The sequence below is a fragment of the Typopeltis vanoorti genome, chromosome 7 (assembly GCF_054136105.1).
Source record: "Typopeltis vanoorti isolate ZY-2024b chromosome 7, IOZ_Tvanoo_1.0, whole genome shotgun sequence".
In the NCBI taxonomy this organism is placed as follows: Eukaryota; Metazoa; Arthropoda; class Arachnida; order Uropygi; family Thelyphonidae; genus Typopeltis; species Typopeltis vanoorti.
Window position 1 is genome coordinate 142,378,536 of NC_143555.1, and position 24,223 is coordinate 142,402,758.

Below are 24,223 nucleotides of genomic sequence, written 5' to 3' on the forward strand. Positions count from 1 at the left end.
CTTATCCTCAAAAATATCTTCTGGATTAATCTTATAGAAACCCTTCAGTAATTTGAATGTCTCAATCATATCACCCCTTTTCCGCCTATCGACCAATTTTTGCATCCTACAAATCTTCAACCTGTTCTCATAAGGTGCATTCCACAGACCTGCTATCATCTTGGTCACTCGACTCTGGTTCTTCTTCACCTCCTCCCAATCTAGAAGAAACCCTGGCGCCCACATCTGGGCACAGTAGTCCAGATGGGGTCTTATCAAGGCTCGATACAGAGGAACAATAACTTGTTTGTCTCTGCTTGTTAAAGTATTTTTCAGAAGCCAAGTGATTTGATGAGCTGATTTAGCGACTTTTGCAAATCCTCCAAATTCCTGGCCTCATCAATCTCGTGGAGTACGGTTCCACCAATGTGATATACTGCTGCTAATGTTTTCACCCCCAAAATGCATAACTTTACACTTTGCCACGTTAAATTGACATCCATTTTTCCCTAGTCCAGTCCTCCAAACTATCCAAATCATCCTGCAAAATTTTGACATCCTGTCCACTCACAATTGCTCTGCCCAACTATGTATCATCAGCAAACAAGTGAACACTTCTCAGATCCTTTCCTATATCATTGATGAACAAATTGAAAAGTAGTTGTCCAAGAACAGAACCCTGCGGCACACCACCAGTCATAAGCCGTCTTTTGGACTCAACTCCTGAATAAACCACTCTCTGGTATCTCTCCATCAACTAGAGTTCCATGTGGTATCCTGTCAAAGGCCTTGGCAAGGTCCAGTAGAATCACTGTAAATCCATTACCGTTATCCAGTTCAGCCGTCACTGTGTTATGAAACGTGAGCAAGTTACTGAGGCATGATCTACCCTTCACAAAACCATGTTATCCCCCATTTTCATCTATCCAATCCTGTATTCTTTCTTGACTAATTTCTCCAAGACCTTGACACCGATTCCTGATACTCATCGGTCGGTAATTTACAACAGCAGTCTTGGAACCTCCTTTATGCAGTGGAACTATTTTCCCCTCTTTCCACTCCCTCGGGACTAAACCATACCCGAGACTCAAATTAAACAAAAAATAATTAATGCCAGCAGCACCCAGGTGACCCTACCAAGTATTAACTAGGCTCAGGTTTGCTTAACTTCAGTGATCAGACGAGAACTGGTGCTCCCAAACCGATGTCGCCGCTGACAAATTGCTGTTTTCTATTATCAAATATTCTGTATCATCTGTAGGAATTCAAGTACCAGTTTCAACAACGTATTATAATATCCTATAAAGTATTCTATTAAATATTATATAGATAATCTATTACGCATCTTATAATAATATATTGAGCACCATTAATATGGTGTATTATTAACACAGTCACTCATGTGCAATTAAAAATACCCGACTAGCCATCCAAAAAGTAAAATTGATTGATCATTAGTTAAGGCAATCAGGAAAAAACCCAAACTCTAGGCAATTAGGTCAAAGTTAGCCTTCTTCAAGTTTAGTACACTTAATTATGACTTTTTTTTTTTACTAACTCGATACTCTAACTCTATTCACAATCGGAAGCGTTGAGCCTTTGTAGCTCAGTCAGTATCGATGACACCCTTTGCTTGTAAAACCATAGAATTTAAATCCCTTCTAGAAAGAGAACTTTTATAATGGCTTTTACTTAAGGCAATTAGCTTGTCTCATATTGAAGTGACAGGGTTTTCCCTTCCCAAACTTAGGTTTCTTCCATTCTGGTAAAAAAGACAAACTGGCAGAAGAATATATGCCTTTTACAGGCATAAATACATAGCGTTATAGCTATGGTTATTTTGTTTGTAATAATAAACAATCCCCCGAATGCAACTTTCAGATATACACCCTCTGTTCCCAAAATAGAAGAAACTAGTGGCGTCACCTGTTGTATCTTTTTGTTGTCGAAAGCGGCAACCTTCATTAGTGTTGTGGCAACTGTTTATGACATTTGTTTCATTAGAAGCCGGGTTATGGTGCCAAGAATGATTTTGACGAAGCGGGTTATGGTGCCAAGTGTGTTTTGACGAAGGTCGGTTGTCATGATATTCATGCCGTACGTGACGAATTCTCGCTATCAATCGCTTCAAAACTTCGAGATAAAACCCACCATTGATCGTTTCGCCATGCGGAACGAATTCTTTGTGGATGATGCCTTTGGAATCGTAGAAACAAATCGAGCGGTTTTAACGATGTCATTGCACTGTTCAATTCGATACATTTTTTGATCGTCGGTCAACTTGTGGGGAACAAACCGCTAATTTAATTTACGAAGGCCCAAATTCTCGGTCAAAACGTTGTGCACAGTTGATTTTGAAATCCCCAATTCATCTTAAATCAATCTCAGGGACGATTTCGAGTTTTCTTTGAAAATCAGGCATTTCTTGGATGTTATCTTCGCTCATTCCAGTTTTTGGACGTCCTGGCTTTTCGTTGTCCTCAAGCGTCTCACGATAGTATTGGATAAGCATTCATCACCGTATGCTTTTTGAAGCATTTCGATGATGCGTTTCGGTAAAACGTTTACCAAGATTAACACAAGTCAATCGCAGCTCTCTGTTTGAGACTCATTTTCGAACTATTCGTGAAAACACACTATCACTCTTGGCACTATAACTCGGCTTCTAATGAAACAAATGTCACAAACAGTTGATACAACACTAATGAAGGTTACCGCTTTCGACAACAAAAAGATACAACAAGTAGCACCACTAGTTTCTTCTATTTTCGAAAAGTTCGGTTTCTTTTTGGACAGAGGGTGTACAAGTCAAAATGAATATATGGTTTGTTGTTATTGTATACTCATTTTTGGATTCATCTCAATAGGGCTCTCTTCACCCTAGGTTTGTATTTTAAAGAAGTACGTTAGATATTGTGTTGATATGCTTGACTCCCACGATGAGTTTTAGGACTCCTTCGAGCTCCCCCAACAACAGCAACATTAACAATAATAATAATAATAAATCAGCTAACGCCTTTTATTCCATTAGTGGGTGAGACCTTTATACCCTCTGTAGCTTTTGGAGACTGAGTGGGCAGTTCAATCTCCACTGGTAGCCAATCAGAGATAGCTTGCCCATGTCTATCACTAATTACAGCAGCCACCGATGAAGAGGCTGGCAGACAAGTGCTGCCATCTCTTGGTACCTTAACCCTAACAAGATATACTGTTTGAAATAATGTGGATACTATGGTCTATTTTCTTGAGTTTACGGGACTAAAAACCCGATTTTCCCGGAGGAAAAACCAGCTTGCCTGTGCCAGAGATCGACTAACTCGGGAATCGGCCGAATAAAGGCTTAGAAAAAGTTCCACCAGTCAGCGACTAGACTTGAACTTAAGTCTGACCTCGAGCGACTAAGTGCAGAGGACACTTCCACTGAGCTACACAGGCCTCTAATACTAATAATAATAATAATAATAATAATAATAATAATAATAATAATAATAATATTATTATTATTATTATTATTATTATTATTATTATTATTATTATTATTATTATTATTATTATTATTATTTCATAGCTTAATAATAATATTATTATTATTTTAGCTCCGGGAAAACTTGAAGTTGTAACCCGCTTATCAATGGCAGATTTTATAGTATAAGTCGTCATACTAAATAATATCCTTCGTTTTATAATCAACGTTTGCCTGATTCCGTGTTTTGCTATTGTTTCTCATTTTGTTGCTTAATTTATTTATTCTCCATATGTTCCTTTAAATGGCACTTGACTTTCTGCAATTCCCACATTATCTGTCTAATAATCCACTTTAACTTTACGATTTTGGAGGTTAAATCATTTTCAATATACTCTTTAGAGGGACGAGGCTTCCTGTTCTCGACTTCGTTGTTAGAATTCCGTTTCTTTGTGTTTTTGGCGCCATTTTGCAGCTTAGTTTGATATTGCAATATTAAAATTTATTTCATTATCCAACATTGAGTTAAGATTAAAAGTATTCTGTCTGTAGTGTTCTGTATTATGGTATCCATAATTTAAAACACAAAAAGCGAGACATCAAATATGGTGGTGGGAGAGGGGCTAGAGATTTTGTGAAAAAATTAAAAAATTAATTTTTAATCATCTAAAATTGACTATTATGATTGCAAAAGCTGTTAATACAAACTAGAAAAAAAATAGGCATTTGAAAACCTACCCTTTTCGTCTACTACGATATTTTAAGGGAAAGTAATTTATGGGTTTGTAACAGAGCAGCTAACTGAGTAAGAAGTAATTAAAGGGTAAACAAATGGATAGTAAATAAAGTAAAAAATTAAGTTGTAATGATTTTTTTCATAATATGAAAGTCAAATTTAAAGTAAAATACAAAATATCTCAAAATGTTATGTTCAAATTCAAATTATTATGTCTCAAAATATAATATTCTGTTTGAAGTATTGGCAGTTTTGTTTCTTGGAATTTTGCTGTAATAGCTGATAGATCTGGCTGGTTCTTGTCTCTTATAATTTTTCAGCAGAATGTGCCGTTTAAATATTCACCCCCTACCTTCAGATATTAATTTTTGAAAATCATCACAATAAAAAAAAAAAAAAACTGAGCTACACAGCCTGTGTAGCTCAGTGGATGTGGCGTTTGCATACCACGGCGCTTGGCCACACGAAGGAAGACTTGGTTTCGAGTCTAGTCGGCGACTAGAGGAAATTTTTCTAAGCCTTTTTTCGACCGGTTCCCGAGTTAGTCGATCTCTGGCACGGGCAAGCAGGCTTTTCCTCCAGGAAACTCGGGTTTTTCGTCCTGTAAACTCAAAAAAATCGACCGTAGAACCCACATTATTTCAGACATTAAATATATTGTGTTAGGGTTAGGGACGACGAAATGTCGGCACATTTGAGCCGTCTCTCTTCACTGTGTACCGTTTAATTAGTGATAGCCTTGGGCCATCTATCTCTGATTGGTACCAGTGGAGATTGAACTGCCCACTCAGTCTCCAAAAGTTAGATAGGGCTAAATGGCCTCGCTTACTCCCCGCATACTGGAATATAAAGGCGTTAGCTGATTTCTTTTTACCTTATTGTTTTTTCTTTCTTTTTAAATTCTAGCTATACAGATTTTCTGTTATATAGTCAAAAACTATATAAACCATCATTCAATAACCAACCTCGAAATCACAGGCATTAATGTCCTCACAAACTCAGTTGGAAACCTAAAAATGTTTGCTGCTTATAACCTTCCAACAAAAACATTGTTGACCTCAGATATAGATGCCATCCTTGGCGTAAAAGGACCGGCCATCATCTCTGGAGACTTTAATGCAAAACATTCTGCCTGGAGTAGCAAATCTACTAACAAAAATGGCCGCATTCTGTTTAACTATTCAAGTTCCAATTGAATAGCTGTGGCTGGTCCTTCAATACCAACTCATCTCAATCCAATTGGCTCCTCCGACATCCTAGACATAGTTATCCTCCGAAATGTCAAATTGCAGTACAACTTGGACTCACTTGACGAATTAACCTTTGACCACAACGCTATTCTGCTCCAATTAGGCAATCGGAAGGGACTGTTCCCCTCACCTCACACATTCATTGGATAATTGGGAAAAATTTTCCAATGCACGCTTGTTCTTCATATTAACTCTAAGGAACAAATTGATGCTGCAGTCAATACATTTACTCAACAAATCAATGTAGGCTTATCATCTATCAACTTAAATATGCTTGTTTCTAAGCCTAAAAGACTTCCAGAAGAGATTATGAACTTAATCAGGGAAAAAAATAAGGCAGGAAAGAGATACTTTAATACTAGTGCTCCCCAAGATAAAAAGTTACTTAACGGGTTGAATAGTGCAGTGAGAGATGCACTGAAGGCCCACAGAAACCAACTAAGGGAAGATAAATTAGCTTCCATTTCACTTGGCTATCAAACCGTTTGGAAATTGTTAAGAAATATCAAAAATAAAAACAAAACTGTTCCTCCTCTCAAATCGGATTTAGGCGTAGTTCACTCAGATGCTGAAAAAGCCGAAACTATAGTTAAAAACTTAAAAAAGCAGTGCAGCCCTTCATATGATAACCTGAACTTCAGTCATATTTATAAAATCTACCGCCACGTCTGATACGTGCTAAATCGGTATGATACCTGTACCAGCCAACTCTCACCTACTTCTCCAGCCGAAATCTACGACATCATACAGAATTTAAAGAATAAAAAAGCTCCTGAACCTGACAGCATTCTTAATAAAGTTATTAAACTGCTACCCCGAAAGGCCATCGTACATCTTACAAAAATAATAAATGCCATGCTTAGATCTAAATACTTTCCCTATGCTTGGAAGTTGGCAGATGTGGTCCCTATTTATAAACCTGGTAAGGTCCCGCAGTTGCCACAAAGTTATCACCCTATCAGTCTGATAGCCCAAATAGTCCAATAAAATAGCCCAGCGATTTTGCTCAAATTTCAGCAATTTAGTCAAAATCGCTGAAAAAGTCATCCTCTCCAAAATTCAAGTTTCAGTAAACAAGCTAAATATCCTTCATATAGAGCAGTTTAGTTTCACCAAACTTCACAGCACTACTCAACAAATCCATAGACTAGTTGAATACATTCCCACCAACTTCAACTGGCATCAATACACTGGAGCAGACTTTCTTGATTTAGAGAAGGCCTTCGAAAAAGTATGGCATTTTGTACTCCTATACAAGCTGATTTTAGCCGGCATTCCATTGGATCTGATCCACCTCATAAAGTCCTTTCTTTCTGGAAGACGCATGCAAGTTAAACTAAATGGGGTGGTGTCTATCCAGTGGCAGATCTTGGCTGGAGTGGCTCAATGATCTCCCCCCCCCCTGGCGCCGATACTTTTCTAGATTTACATGGCAGACATCCCGCATAATCCGATGTCATCTATTATTGCCCTCTATGCGGACGATACAGCAATTCTGGCCAGATCTCTTAAACTGCATCATGTTACAAGGAAACTACAACATAACTTTCTGAAACTGGAATACTGGTTCTCCACTTGGAGACTGAAAGTAAACCCTAAAAAAAGCAGTGCTCTGCTGTTCACAAAAAATTCAATATCTCCCAAAGAAGACATCTTTCTATTTAACATCAAAATACCCTGGAAAACAGAAGCCAAATACTCGGTATATTCCTACATAGAAAACTAACCTTCAGCCCGCATACGAAATCCTTTGTGCAAAGGTATCAAAAGTTATTGCTCAGCTCTATCCTCTTATCAATAGGAACAGCAAACTAGATATTAAAATCAAATTGATCCACTATCAGTTGATGATTCGTCCCATTATCACTTATGCATCCTCCGCCTGGAGCCATATTTCAAGCTCAAGTATCCTTAAACTGCAAAGATTGCAAAACAAATGCTTACGAATGATCTTAAATGCACCATGTCGCATTAGAAAGGTTCAACTTCATTGAGACACAAATATCCCTTATATCTACTCTTTCCTGCAATCTCTCGCAGTAGAGTACTTCTCAAAATCGTCCTCACATCCAAATGAATTAGTCCAACAAGCAGCAAATTATGATGAATCGAAATTATGCAAATATAGACGACCTAAGGCCATTTTAGTTCCCTTTCAGGATCGGGCTGAGCATGTAGTTCAAAAAATTCTCCATACACAGTGACCTATGAGATAGCAGGGATTAAGAGCATTATGCTTCACCCTTGTAGACAGTAACGTTCTGCGTTCTGCCTACTCCCTATAAGGGAATAAAAGGCGTTAGCTGATTTGTTTTATTTTATGTTCTTTCATAGCCAAATAGCATTTTAACTTGAAAAGTTTTGAAAATAATCACCGAGCTTATGACAATGTAACCCACCCAATGCCGTTGGTATATTCTTAAAGGATCCTTAAGCACCTATAACCATCCAAGCTATCCTTAGATTTCGTAACCATGATTCCAGGAGCAGTGGTTAGCCCTATGGCTATAAGTGTACTTTTTATGTCATTTGAGTGTGTTCTTCTGACCAGTTTGTTTGTGAGCTGAATGACAAAATCTGAAATTCGGGAGAAACCCTGCACTTCCGGTGTACTGGTATGAGACCGGCTATCTTACGTTTAATTGAAAAGCCCTGAAAAAGGTTCTTTGCGTCCTAGTGGATTTGAACCAAAAGGCACCGCGACTGAGCTACAGAAGCTCACAGCTGCCTCAGTATTGCATTAGTTAAAAGACGACGAACTCTGTTTCAGAGCTGATGTTCGTATTTGATTGCCTCTCTGAACAAAAGCACCAACTTACACGGTCTCTAGCAAAATTTGTAATATTAGTATTTGTAGTGATTAGCGTACCAGCTCTACCAACCAACAGGTCGCGGGTTCGAATTCCAATGTGGGCGTGGACGTTTGTGATTATCTTCAGGTGGGAGGTGAATTTCTTCTACCGATGTAAGATCATCGCCCTGCTTGATCTTAAAGTGGCTTGAAAACAGTTCCATGTTTGGTCTCTAGAGCAGAGTTTCCGGGCCATGTAAAGAGTAAAAAAAAATTATAAAAATATATAAAATTGATAAAAATGGCAAAAAACCTTAGCCCATCCATGGTAGAAAATGTACTATAGGTTTAAAATAATCTTTCGCAGGCGGGAACCACACATTAAATTTTTTTTTAAAAATTAAGAAGCGCAATACCAAGTAACTTTGATGTCGAAAGTTGGATTCTTATAAGCTCTTTGGTCACTTTTCCGTATTTCTAAAGTTTCAAAATGCTGCTTGGCATGGAAGGATAAAAGATTAACTTTCTTAATCATTTCCTTGAATAGTTTATTACGAGAAAGTGAAGTTTACTAGGTCTCTTTTTTTCGTTGCGTTCAATTACCTTCAAGATAGCATAAATATAAATATTTTTCTATAATGTTAATGATAGATGACGCTGCGAAAACAACACTACACATGCGTTGTGCTTACCCGTTTCCCGGTTCAAATCAAAACTGTTAAATATACTTGTTTGTTTTGGTGAGTGAGTGTGTACTAAGTAACGTAAGTTACGCGAGGTATTTAATTCTTTCTTTTACACACGATATTATATAATACAAATTATTTCCGTACTTTGCGCTAGCTATTATGTTATAAAATTCAATTCTTTACACACGCTATTACATAATAAAATATTCTTGTTATAATGTTCGATTTTATGACAGATCCCAGATAGCAGTACATTTACGTATGTGTAGGTTTTCCGTTGTTTACAAATACTTTCTTGTTTGCTTTTGTAATCAGGTTGAGAATAAAACAAGTTAATTAATTACAGAAATTCTTATTATATGCAAAATTATTCTGTAACGATATTGAACAAACATTATTCGCGCAACCGGGAGGAAAATAAAAATAGCAGTGAAATATACTTTCAAAGTAACTAGGTTAAATAATTTAATTTTGTTATATTGGATGCGTGTACGCTCCTAGAGAGAAATTTATGAAGATTATAATGTGAAAATTTATTTAATAAAATTAATAAAAATGAATTTAACCATTATACATTATTTTTACATTTTATTACCATGTTATACATTCTAACATGGTAATAAAAATAAGTGTTAGTGTTACGTGGCACCTCCAATGGTAGTGTAACATCTTTCATGTTGAACCCTTAACAAGTTACAAATAAAATGAAACAACTTAACCAACCAGTCATATTTGTAAATGTAGTGCTTTCTACTTAAATTACGTTTTTTTTTTTTTTTCGCATAAGAAATAGTACCTACAAAGCATTATTAATTATAGTTTTTCAGAAGCTAGTTATATGGACTTGTACAAAAAAAAATATGTGTGTAAGCGCAAAAGTACGTAAAACAGAAAGTGCTGCAGCTTATTAATTGGTTTTTGAGGTTCAGGTTTCCATGCATTGCTATGGATTCAGCGCAATGGAGGCATTTGTCAGCCTGTGTGTTTTTATTAGTAACATCAGCCAAAGCATGTAACCTTCTGTTAATACAAGATTTAATATATGTTACAAGTGAAGAATATACTCATATGCAGTATGTAATTGAATGGATTTTTTTTTATTTGTTTCTTATGTAATCTAAAATTCTGAAAATAGAGATCAAACATGTAATACAAGCACTTTCAGGCCTACAATAAGTGTGGTGGTTTCACACTGGGTGACAAAATTCATCTTCCACTTGTTCTAGACTACCTAAAATTGAACTTTTTTTCAGGCCTTCAATAAGGAAGGTGGTGATCTCACAATAGATAGTGATATCACAAAATGATAAAATTATAAAGACATTCACAAGCATTCATGCTGCAGAAGTATTTGGATCCATGTGCTCAGTGAGTGGAACAATAATAATAAGATAAAGTATGATAACTGTATGGTTTATATCATACACACACACACTTGGTAACCTACTAAATCTGCCTTTAAACCTCTTTTTGAAAGCAGCTGTATTGCTATGCTGTAAAGCTTAGCTTGGATATTTAATAAACACTCATTGCAAATAAAATAAATTAATTTTTCAAAATGCTTACTATCAATAATATGATATCAGTATACATTTAAAGTACTATATATCTGTTCATCAATATCTATCTTATCAGTAAGCTTTCTGGTCTATACTTCATGGGAATGTACTTCAAGGGAAAAATACAGGAATGGATTGATGAAAATGAGATACTGTACAGGGGACAGCATGGCTTTGTGAAGGGTAGATCATGCCTCAGTAACTTGCTCAAGTTTTATAGCAAGGTGACGGCTGAACTGGATACGGGAAATGGGTTTACAGTGATACTACTGGACCTGGCAAAGGCGTTTGACAGGATACCACATAGAATTCTAATCCGTAAACTACAACATATGGGAATGGATATAGGGTTGGTGAGATGGATAGGTGGTTGGTTGATGGAGAGATATCAAAGAGTAGTTTATTCAGGAGTAGAGTCCAAAAGATGGCCTGTGACTAGTGGTGTGCCGCAGGGTTCTGTTCTTGGACCACTGCTGTTTAATCTGTTCATTAACGATATAGGGAAGGATCTAAGTGGAACAGTTCATTTGTTCGCTGATGATGCAAAGTTGGGTAGGGCGATAGTGAATGCAGAAGATGTCAAAGTCTTGCAGGATGATTTAGATAGATTGGAGTTCTGGGGTAAGGAGAATGGATGCCAATTTAATGTGACAAAATGTAAGGTTATGCATTTTGGGGTGAAAATATTAGTAGCATTATACCACATTGGTGGAACTGTACTCCAAGAGATTGATGAGGCCAGGGACTTGGGAGTGTTGGTGGATAGGGAGATGAAGTTTAGGGGGCACATTGCAAAAGTAGCTAAATCAGCTTATCAACTCACTTGGTTGTTGAAAAATACTTGACGAGCAGAGACAAGCAAGTTATTATACCTCTGTACCGAGCCTTGATAAGATCTCATCTCGACTACTGTGCCCAGATTTGGTAACCTCGGTTCCTTCTTGATGGGGAGGAGGAGAGGATCCAGAGGCAAGTGACTAAGATGATAGCAGGTCTATGGAATGAACCATATGAGAACAGGTTGAAGATTTGTGGGTTGCAGTAACTAGTCGATAGGCGGAAAAGGGGAGATATGATTGAGACATTCAAATTGCTAAAGGGATTCTATAGGATTAATTCAGAGGATATTTTTGAGATCAGGACTGGTGGTGGGAGAACTAGGGGACACCTATGAAATCTGGGCAAGAGTGTGGTTAGCAGGGGTGTTAGAGCTGGGTTCTTTACTTTTAGAGTGGTAAATGAGTGGAATAAGCTGCCAGAGTCTGTTGTGGGTGCTATGACGGTGAGCGAGGTATGATAGATACTGTGAGAATGTCATATAGTTGTGTGGACGTGATGTTTAGGGCCTCCCTCGATGAGTCTAAGGACTCCCTGGAGTCGCCCGAAATAATAATAATGTACCAGATATGAACACCGTCTAGCACAGTACTTTGACTAGCTTCTACCTTAGTTTTCTAAATTGGTCTCTGATTTGATCAGTCTCCTAAAGTACTTCCAACTCTCATCATTTCACTTACTATCTTGGTCATCCTCTGGTTTTTTTCATGCCATTTTTTTTTTTTTTATTTTACCAGAAACACATTTGTTTTTCTAATCTGTAATATATTTCAGAAAATCTGAAATGCAAAAATACATTTAAAAGCATCATATTACAAAAACAATTTTTTGTTTGTAAACATATGAAATGCTTCTAAATGCAAGGAACCTTATAAGCTATCCAATGCAGGCTTTTCACTTACATCCACTTTACATGAGATTTGCACTTGCATATTTTGTGGTGGTAGCTTTTACCAGCTAGCTAACTACAGATGCAGGTTATTATTAGGTGGCTGAGTAGGTAAAGCTTCTATTTTGTTAGCAACAAGCTATAGATTAGTTGGTAGATGATTATTGGAATGTCTCCATGGTCTAATTGGTAGTGATGCCTCTTATACTTGAGTGAAAATCACATTTCATAGAATTTGATTTCTACTGTAGTATAAGAGCACATTTATAAGGACTTTTCATTTAAGGTTGAGTTAACTCTCATATGCAGATGGTAGTATTTTTCATCCTGCCAGACATTCTAATCTGCCTAAGAACAATTAATTGGTTGCTAACATAATACCTTCATCACAGCCTTAATTGCGTAATCATTATCAGAAATAACCAGCCAATCAAACTCATTGGAGGCTGTTACATCCTGAATGAAGCACTTTATTAAAGAAATGATTCACTCAGGATTTAACAAGTCAGAAAATTCAGCTAAGAGAAAAAAAAAACTTGTACTCGAGCAGAAGAAATAAAGTAATTACTGTAAATGGAAATAGAATTACATTCTTTTAGTAGAATTGTAATACCATGAAAGAACTTCGTGTATAAATTAGTATTATATGAATGCATCATGTATACAATGAATGGGTAAATTAGATGTAAACAATAGTCCAAAGGTCACGAGTGGGCCTGAGGCATTTTTAATCTCAGAAACTGACGCACATTCGTTTTCCAGTAGACCTAGGAGAAATCTCACGATGTACCGAAGTTGCCGTGGACGAAGAAAGTAGTGGGCGGGGAAAAAATCGCAGAAAGAGTAAGAGGGTGCTGAAAAGGGAGGAAGGAAGAGAGAATAAAAGGGTTTTGCACCCCTTTCTCAGGGCTTTTTTCGCCTGTTTTCCTGGATGATGATTTGACTTCTCTTGTTCGATATCGGAGGGTGCGCCTTTCCCTTCAATGTCTGAACTTTTGCCAGTACTAAAGTGTGAGATGTCGGCATACGCTGTCTTTGCTGAAAGTTCCAATGGAATAATATCGCGAACGTATACCAGAACCGGCAGTAGAAGTGACAGTGGTCCGAAACAGATCGAGAATAGACGAGGGAAAAACGCCAAGTGTAGAGCATAGCTTAATCTGATGACCATAATGACCCACCACGTGGATGCAGGCTTATGGAAGATTCGAAAGGTAATTTAAACAAAGGAGGACAGTTTGGACGGACTGGGAGACCCTGCCCCAAGAAATGGTAAAGTACAGATTTTGTTGTATAATTACCCAGTCGGTAAAAGGGAAGAATTATTGCAGTGTATTAATCGAGTGTGGGCAGTACTTAAGGACTTTAAGTGATTATTTAGCAGTGTTAATGTCCGTAAGACAAATTGTTAGGAACGATTATAGATGATTGTGACTAGTTTAATATGCAAGAAAAATATTAGGTAGAAAATTTGGTAGAAGTGTATAATGTGTGTATTATGTATGTTAAGTCTCTAACTCAAAAGAAGGATTTAAAACTGATTAGAGTATTAATCAGTTTTAAAAGGTTTGATTTAGCATGTCATTAAACTAATTGAAAGTGTATATTATGTCTGCAGATTCCAATATATTCTTTTCTTTCAATATGTTCTTTTGTTCCAATATTCCAATATGTTCTTTTCTTTTATACCTGAGTTTTGCCTGTAATATGAACCAAATCTACCACTCATTAATTCGAACCATAGCGGGGGGGAGATTGAAAGAAAGGTATAACTTGTTGTTATAGAGGTTACAACTGCAAACCAGAATTTACTTAGCCATAGTAGAGCATTTGATTTATGAATATAAGCACTAAATTTATTCTCCTATGTGCACCAAAGGTCTGGAAAAGTCTTCCTGAATAAGAGTCCCCTCTATTCTAAGATATTGGCTGGCGCAGCGTTAAAAAATAAATTTGTCAATATCTGAAGAGGAGATGGCCTCGGATAGAAATTAGAGGATTCGTTTCTTATAGCAAGGAATAACCTTTAACAGTCACAGTATGCACGTGAGTAAATTTAGGAATCGGCCAGAGATATAGAATTTGCTTTCCTTATAGAATGAATTCGTAAGAAGTGATATAGATACTAGTGTAAGGGAAATTTTGTAAGTCATGTAATTCAAGTAGAGAGGTAAATTCATAAGGGAAAATTTGTTTCCCTTATGAATAAGGGAAACAAATTCACACACACACACAGCCTGTAGGATTTTGATAGAAGAAGGTTTAGCTAAGAAAGGATAGATAAAGGTAAAACAACTAATTGAGTAACAATGATATAATAAAACAACAGATTAAAAAACAAAAAATTTAACAAAGCCTGAGGTGAAATGAAATCAAGTTATAAGTTTTTTGATAGTAAGACATGACAGTAAGTAAGACACACACAGCATACTGAAAAACAACATTAAAGATTGCAGATTTGGACATTGCCAACAACAGGTAAAAATTTAAAACATTGTAGATTGCCAAGTTTCTCCTTATTCATTGTTATGAATGTTGAAAAAATTAATCCCTTTTTATTTTTTAAACTTTTTATTTATTATTATTATTTTTTTTTGGTGCACCACTGTGAAAGTTAATAATTACAGATATTACCATATAAACAAAGTCATCTTAAAAAATGAAACACTAATTTTTTTTTTTAAAATACAGTTCTAAAATTTGGTTGTTAAATACAAATTGATTAATTAATAGTTAGTCAATAAAACTTATTTATCAGTCAATTTTATTAATTAAAATACAGCATTCAGTTATTGAAACTGTTTTGAAGCTGACTTCTGCAAGAATGGTATGGTCTTCTCATATAGCTGAAATTTGTTTGCACTTTCTCATTTAAGAGTCCCATTTTTCATGAAAATGAAATGTTATGTTGCTGTAAATTTAGGCTGCCTTCTTAATAACAATTGTTACTATGATCCATTAAATTTCATATTTTTGAACAAATTTGGATTGTATTTCTTTCATTGACTTTAAATTAAAGACTTTCATTTTTAAAAATAGTAATTGTAATTTTCATGCTATCACAACTCACCGGCTACATAAAGAACAGCAGTCCCTGTATGTTATCATATAACATACAGGGACTGCTGTATGTTATATGATAGTTATTAACATGGAGAAGTGATAGTTATTAACATTGCGATAAGTTGTTCAGTACTGAAGAGTAAGACAAATTTAATCTCTGATCACGAGCTATAGTGTTTATTATTATTATACAAAGATGAAAAATAAATAAATAAACTGTATCACTTTGTATTTTTCATAATAAATATTTTTGCTATTTATATGCCAGCCTGGTTGGCTGAGTGGTTAGCATGTCTACTCTCACGCCAAAGGCTGCAGTTTTGAATCCCGCTGTAGGCATGGATGTTTGTGATTGTGAAAATGCTAGTTGTGTTGGTGGGCGGTGTAGCTGATGATGGCAGTTGCAGTATGTTTGTTGTACTTGGCGGATTTGAGTGGTGGAGACAGAGAATTGTGGAGTAGGTGCCCCCCCCTCCCCAGATGAATCTTTGGACTCCCTGGAGGTGTCATGTAATGATAATAATAATAATATTGATCATTATCGAAACAGTGTTCCATGCATAAAATTATTCTTGATTATAACTTTTGAGATAAATTATCTTCTAAAATTATCATGTATGTAAATATGTAATTCTTGAAACGTTTTTTAAAGGATTTTATTCACAAGTTTTATGTTTGGTAATGGAAACCACTAGCATCTTGAGATCTTTTGTGAATTCTGCTAATCAGTATTTAAGTGGATCATCAGAACATAATTTACTACATTTACAGAGGAACTTGGATGTAAGTTTTATTATGATTTATAGATGTCTGTTTCTTAATTTAACAGATTTTGAGTTTATTAATGTTGTCATTTATCAATAATTTATCATTGGTTTAAATCAGGCATGTCAAACTTGTTTATCTTCAAGAGCCAAATTAAGAATTATACATCAAGCTGCGGGCCGCAACAGAAAAAAAAAATCTTGAAATAAAGAGGAAACAGATTTTTTAATATTAACATTAGAGTATATAAGTACAAAATACAGCCATGTTACAAAAATACATATAAAATATAAAGTTTACATATTTAAATTAAACTGTTCAAATTAAACATATTTGGTCGTTTAAAAAGTTAAGCATAAAAAACTTATTGATTAATACTGACCATATACAAATATTTTAACATTCTTTGCTAGCAAACTGTCTAGCTTTTTCAAGGCATTGACAGAAAAAATAAAATTATACATATCATTGTTTTGAAGAAACTTGACAACAATTTTCATTAATGAAATCTTCAAAATTTGGTTGAATTTGTTGAGCTGTAGTGATTGCACATGCTGGTCTGTTAATCTTGATCTTTCCACAGTTTTATTATTCTTTAAAGTTGAAAATAGTTGTTCCCATAATATATGCTACTGAACATAGATAAAATACGCCTAATTGCACATAACACATTGGGGTATCAATCAACTAATAAATAAATAAATAATTATAGAACTTTGGAATTCCAACAGCTATATATTTTTGTTTCAATACAGAATCACACAGAATTTCAATTAATTCAAACTGTAAATTGTCATCAACAGTTTCAACATCAATCGATCGAGGATAAGTAAATAGGTGAAACTGATTTTCATATTTCTTAAAATCTAAAAATCTTCTTTCGAATTCATTTTCTAATAACTTCATTTGATTGGTATACTCTGAAAATTTCAATTTCGGTAATTTTTGTAATAATAATTGACAACATGCAAAATGGGATAAATTTTCTTTTTGAATTTATTTTTGCCAAAGTAATAATTTCTGTTTGAAAATGTTAATATTGTCAAATAACATGGTAACTACTTGATGTTTGCTTTGTAGCTTAAGATAAGTTGACTATGGTGACTTGTAATGTCAACTGAAAAAGCCAGGTCCTTTATCCATTGATCATTCTTTAATATTTCACATTCATAATAATTTTTTGATTCTAAAAAAATGGTAATTTCGTTCAGCAATTCGAAGAATCGCTTTAAAACTTTATGACTGGAAAGCCATCTAATTTCTGTATAATAAGGTAAATCGCTATATTCACTTTCTATATCTTCTAGATATAAAAAGTGAATATAGGCGATGATTAAGCCCACATGTGCAAATATAATTTACAATTTTATTGACATTTTTTAGGACATGTCCAATATTTAAAACTTTGGAGTTTTAAATATTGCAATTTTGCTGATGAATAATGTAATGAAAATGTTCATCATCGTCATCAGATTCCTGCCATGTACCCTCAACAGTGTACAGGATATGATAGTACTACATGAAAAAAATTACATCATTACTAACTTCCTATCTACAATTTTCCGCCAAATCAGTCTGTTACTTGTCAAGATTCCAACATTATCAGATCTTATATTTCTATCGTCTAAGGTGCTTTATACCGTATCAATCCACCTATATCTTCTTCTGGGTCATTTTGCTGCCAACATGGCAGAGAACACTTGTTTTGCTAATCTTTCCTCGCCCATTCTGTTTAGGTGACCATACTACCTGAGATTAGCTCTGCTAACGCATTCCTGGATGCAGACAATGTCAAGTTCTTTCCTAATATCCTCGTTTTTAATATGATATTGCCATTGATGCCATCTGTTCACACCTATAATCTTTCTCAGGACTCTCATAACTGCGGTTTCTAGTCTTTGGTCAAGTGTTTTACTTCTGACTCAGATCCATAAGTTAAAACTGGTTTGAACACTGTCTTGTATACAGCTAATTTAGTGTTCCGACTAATTTCTCTCTTATTCCATATGAATTCATTCAATTGACTTCCTACCATACCAGCTTTGCTGATTCTGTTGTCTATTTCTATATTTAATTTACCATCTTCACTAAAAATTGTGCCTAAATAGCTGAAATGTTTCACTTGTTCCACAGGTTCTCCATTCACAACACATTTGACATTTTCAATGATTCTGCCTATTTTCATCCTCTTTGTCTTTTTATTGCTGACCTTCATACCATATCTATTACAACAGCTATTCAATTTAGTCAGAGAATCTTGCAGACTTGTAGCGGATTTATTCAGAAGTATAACATCATCCGCATAAAGCAAAGAGCTGACAATTAACATCTCCAATTTTGATATCATGTTTAATACCACTTTCCTTCATAATGTGATCCATATAGATAATGAATAACACAGGGGATAATGTACATCCTTGTCTCACACCAGATTTAACATTAAACCATCTCCCTGTTCTTCCTTCAATTCTAACTGCTGACTTACAACTCAAATAAAGACTAAGTATTGCTTGATATAATGCTCTATTGACACCATATAACTGCAGCGTATTGAATAGCTTCTCTCTTGGCACCTTGTCATATGCCTTTTCCAAATCGACAAAATTTAAATACAGATCTTTGTTATATTCCCATGCTTTCTCGACTATTTGTCGTAAAGTGAAGATCTGATCCTGACAGCCTCTATTTGGCCTGAATCTAGCTTTTCTTCCACAATTCTTCTCAACCGTTTCTCAAGTATACTTTCATAGATCTTGCCAGGAAAACTCAGTAGGGAAATACCTCTGTAATTTTCACATTCAGTTTTATTTCCCTTTTTATATGTGGGAACTATGAGAGCTCTATTCCAATCATCAGGAATTCGTCCCTCTGTCCAGTCTTTCTGAACTATGCAGTGCAGCCACTGTAAAACTCTTATACCACCATACTTCAGCATTTCTGGTCGAATATCATCTACCCCTGCTGCCTTGCCACATTTCAAGCCTTTGATGGCTTTTTCTACTTCAAGTATGGATATGTATTCCTGACTGCATGCCTGGTCAGTGTTTTTTACTACTGTGCTGTCATCACTGCTTGTTTCATTTAGCAGTTTTTCAAAGTAATTACTTCATACTTCTAGGATGTCTTTTTCTCCCGTTTTCATATCACCTTTATCATCTCTGACTCCTTTTACATCACTCTTTCCTCCATTCCTAAACTTCTTCAACAACCTCCAGAATATTTTGCCACCTTCTTGATATTTATTTTCTATATTCTTGCCAAAGTCCTCCCATGACTTTTGTTTAGCTAGTTTTACAAACTGTTTAGCTTTCTTACATTTGTCTCTGTATTCTCTAAGAGCACAAGATGACTTATTTGACAGGAACTTTTGATATGCTTTCTTCTTTTCCTTCACTGCCTCTTTAACTTCCTGTGTCCACCAGGGAGTTTTGATTTTTTTTATCCTTGCAGACAACCTCACCACATGCCTCTCTGGCAGAATCAGTCAATGTTTTCTTCAGAGTTTGCCACTGAATCTCCAAGGTTTGGTTCCTGTTCTCAAACTCTTTCAAATTTAATTCAATAATTTTTGTGTATTTTAGTCTACAGTTCACATCTGAGAGCTGCTGAACTTTTATTCGCTTTAAAACTTTCTTAAATGTTATTCTTTTCAATATGAAATTCAATTTTATCCTGCTCAAGACTAAATAGTGATCACTTCCAATTTCAAATCCTCTGTACACTCTGGTGTTCTGCACCAGGGAGAAAACATCACTATCAACAATAACATAGTCAGTGAGACTTTTTTTTATTCCTTGCCTCTTCTCTCCATGTGAATTTGTGCACATTTTTATGTTGGAAGTGTTAGTAATAACCAGTCCATGTCCTGAGCAGAAATCCAACAGATATTTGCCATTATTATTAGCTCTGCTCTTTTGTCCAAATTTTCCCAAAATATTTTTGTATGTCTCACAATCATATCCTACTCTGCTATTTAGATCCCCAACAAGGACCAACTTTTCCTTTTTCATTGTGTCAATTGCTTTTTCTAAAGCATCAAAAAATTCCTCCACTTCTACCTTAGTAGACCTTCTGTGGGACTCTAGGCACAAATAAGTCTCATTGTCCAGTTCCTCATTCTCATATTTGCCCACATTACTCTACTTGAGACTGATTGCCATTCAAGAAGATTAGCCTCGTATTTTGTGTTGAATACTATGGCTACTCCTTCTTTTCCTTGATTGTCATTTCCTGAATATAACATTTTGTATTTATTGCTCAGAAAGATCTCACCAGTTTTTGTCTTTTGTCTTTTTTGTTTCAGTCACCCCTATTATGTCGATCTGGTATTTATTGAATTCCTCAGCTAGCTCCATTTCTTTGGCATTCAGGCTTCTTATGTTGATAGTACCGATCTTTAACTCTGGCGATGTTGAGTTGTGGTTTGTTTTCAGATTTGTTCCAATAGCTGACTTTTCGCTGTTCGCCCTGGTTCCCTGGCGAAAACAACGGGGGTCTTGTTTAACTGGGCGACACCCCAGCCGGCATGAAATTTTGTCATGTTGTACCATAATTTTTTATTTTGGTTTAACCAATAAGAATACAATTTGTTTGGCTAAATCCTAAATTGCCAGCCCATCCTTGTTCCTTCAGTATCCAAGTGGATACCCAACAGGGTGCACCACGAGAAGGTGAGTATTGGACATTAGGTCAGAAGCCCTGGTCGGTTCTCCGCATTCCTTTAAAGGCTATATGAAGGTCTCATCTCAGTTATACAGCTTTGACCCTTAAGCACCCCAATGAAAATGTTGAAAATTTTTATTACCTTGTTCTTTGCATTTTTCTTTTAAATTTGTAACAACTCCTTTAACAACACCAGTCATGACAGGAGCACCATCAGTTGAAAGACAAACCAGCTTTATTAACAGTAAATTGTATTCATTCAAAACTTCCATAAGGACGTCAAAAATATCAACTCCAGTGGTTGTATCATGCATAGAAATAATTTCTAGAAGTTCTTCACTTACTTTTAAGTTCATATCACATGCACGAATAAAAACAGCCAGCTGAGTGATATCCCGTACATCTGTACTTTCGTCAATTGCAAGGGAATAGGTCTCAAATGTTGGAATTATTGATTTTAGTTGATTCCTTAAGTTCCTGGCTATATCATCAATTCTGCTAGCAATGGTATTTCGAGATAAGCTTATATTTATAAATTTCTTTAATTGATCAGGACACAACACTTCAACTGCTCTAATAATACGTCCACGAATAAATTCCCCTTCAGTGAATGGTTTCGACTTGCTTGCAGTTAAATGTAATAACAAATAACTGATTTTTACTGTAGATCTATTATCTTCAATAGGTTTGGTAAATACACTTTGTTGATTATTTAAATTAAGGGGATATTAAATCCCACATTATTTAAGCCGAATAAGAAACTCAAAGATTGGAATCAAAGAGTTTCATGCCGAATATAGTAAACCATAAAAGTTTTGGCAGATTGTAGCGTAAGCTAAAGCACATAGTTCAACACTAGGACAACTCTTAGCAAAGGTGGGTAAAGTTTTGATCACTATTCTTAGTATTACCCATAATGTAAAACACATCTCCTAGGAGATGTATGATGTTATACATTATGGTGGAAGGTCACTACCCAGACCAGTTTCAACCTTTATTGTGGTCTCATCGGTGAGTAGGTAGACCAGGTAATACTGACGTTATAGCGAAAATAACTTATATACTTTGATATATGAGTTGTCAAAAAGGTACACCCATAAATTACTTAAATAAAATAGTCAGGAGGCTTCACTTTGGCGATGTAACATTATTTAAATTGAGAGGATATCAGGAATGCATCATCAGTAAATAGCTGTATGTCGCATGTCAGATCCTTCCCAATATCATTAATGTACAGATTGAATAACAAAGGACTGATCCCTGTGGTAAACCACTAGTTACTTATTCTTGCAGACTCGCATTCCCTATATGCAACTTTCGGATATCTTTCAGCCAATGCTCCTCTTATTCATGCCAATATTTTATATTCCACGTTCATATGCTCTAATTATGCAACAGTCTTCTTCCATTCTGTATTCTGTCAAAAGCCTTAGCAAAATCCAAAAGTATCATGGTATATCCATTCCCTTGTCTAGTTCAACGGTAACATTGTATAGAATGTGAGCAAGTTGCTGAAACATGACCTTTGTTATGTCGATGTTTCATTGTTATATTGATGTTTCTATATCGATGTTTGCTTAATTTAATTTGTTGTTGTCTTAAATCTATCCTTTCTTACCTAAAATCCTATTCATTCAAAATCCTACCGGCTGCTCTATTGTTATATATTTGCCTTTCGTTATTTATTCTTTCTTCTCTTACTTTTATCTTATTCCTATATCTATTATTGTTTCCTCTTCGGATACTGGCGAATTTATATTTTGCTGCGCCAGCCAATATCCTATAGTAGAAAAGATCCTTACTCAGAGAGACAATACTAGATTCTTAGCTTTCTCACACAATATCTTATTTAAACTGCCGTATAGATTCAGATTATTGCAGTCGTGACCTAAATGTATATTTATATTCACTCACTAAATCCTTCCCGCCAAAATAGGTTCTATTTTTATAAGTGGTAATTTGGAATCGTAATCAAGCATGACTCGTGTTCAGATAAATATGACATGTTTATTGGAATATCTAAAACACAATACAAAATTCATACACTCAGTTATGCTCAATACTAAATAAAACTCGAACTAAGAGATTAACACATTCAAACTAATTAAAACTTATAAGGGAAGCTAAACACAGTAATTAAACATTGGGATATAAAGTAAATGGTGTTAAGTTAAGCATATTCCTTTCAGTAGTATTACTTGTAAGAACAAAACTAACAACCATTCAAATGTTACTGAGATACTAATTCTACTTTTCTTATTGCATCAAGTTAATCCTATCACATACAAAAATTACAAAAAGATCTCTTCTAAACAATTCTTCTCACTCACAAACGAGATTAACTTTCTGATTAGAGACTGTTCACAGAGTTCCTTAGAATAAAGTTCTAAATTTCACAATCGTAAACAATCTTCTTTCTTCTAATGAACATTTACACAAAATTAGAGCAATTACACCTTACCAACTTTTTCCGTGTCGTTCTATACGCCGACATAGGGGTTACGCTATCTTCATTCTTTCTGCCGGAAACAGACTCAAAATCTTTGTGTTTCAGGAACAACTCAATGGGGCTTTTCAGCAACGGCTTGATTATGCTAGGACTGGAATTTTTACCTTCAGCTTTGCATAGAATCCAGCTTCATTTCTTTTCGAATGCTTGCTGCCTGACATCACAGACTTCACCCCCCCTTACGCGAAACTGTCCACCAACTTCCGAACCACCCAACAGGAAAACGTTACGACCAGAGAGATCAAGAGAATCCCCTGTGTTCCAGGCTCAACCCCCTTTTTTACTACTATAGAGCACCCTCCTTTTTAGCCCCTTTTTGCACACAATCCTTACTAATTTCACCCTTTGGCTTATCCTTTGTTTTTACGATGCTGATATACTCGGATTCATGGAATACTGGTTACGTGATTTTCTGAATAAGCTATACCTGCCAGCGTTACGCTGTACGCATGTAGCTTTAGGCCTTCCAGGAATTAATACTTAACAGCTTTATGATGACTCACAATAGATTTTACATAGCTTAAGTAAGCTTATATTTAATTCACATTATCCCTCTTTTTTAAGACATACAAAATGAAATCTCAAATTAATCACAATAGCTTAAATATAAGGTGCTTAAATAAAGAATACAAATTTTTACATAAAGTGAGGAAGTTTCACTTTTAATTACAACTGATGTGCAAGTATTTCTCTATGTTTGCAATTTTTATATGTTAGACCCTAAATGAATGATTTCTTTCCAAGATTCTTTCATTTAAGATCTAACACCTTCCCTTAGTAAACCCATGTTGCTCATTACAAAGTAGAGATTCACTATCAACCCATTTCTGAATGTGAGCCCTAACCAATTTTTCCAAAATCTTCACCACCACCACCACCACTCCTGAGATACTAACTGGTCGATAGTTGGATACATTAGTCTTTGCACTGTCCTAGTGCAATGGAATTACCATACATTCTTTCCATTCCTGTGGAATCTTCCCTGTTCTGAGACTCATATTAAGCCTGGTCAAAGAAATAGTCAGTTCAGC

The 24,223-nt window shown here is 35.4% G+C and overlaps 1 protein-coding gene across 3 annotated transcripts in view; it reads left to right on the forward strand.

Annotated features, from left to right (window-relative positions):
* The first annotated feature begins 8,922 nt into the window (after positions 1-8,922).
* The window catches only part of LOC150105143 (protein CIP2A homolog), a 251,661-nt gene continuing 236,360 nt past the window's right edge, over positions 8,923-24,223 (forward strand). The window contains exons 1-2 of one of the 3 annotated variants that reach the window (XM_090396177.1): positions 8,923-8,997; positions 15,909-16,039. In XM_090396177.1, coding sequence (XP_090252303.1) covers positions 15,938-16,039 — 102 coding nt within the window. In that variant the 5' untranslated portion in view covers positions 8,923-8,997; positions 15,909-15,937. Of the gene's footprint in view, positions 8,998-9,049; positions 9,168-15,908; positions 16,040-24,223 lie in introns of those variants that run through there. The other 2 variants (XM_090396179.1, XM_090396178.1) reach the window with 2 other exon arrangements.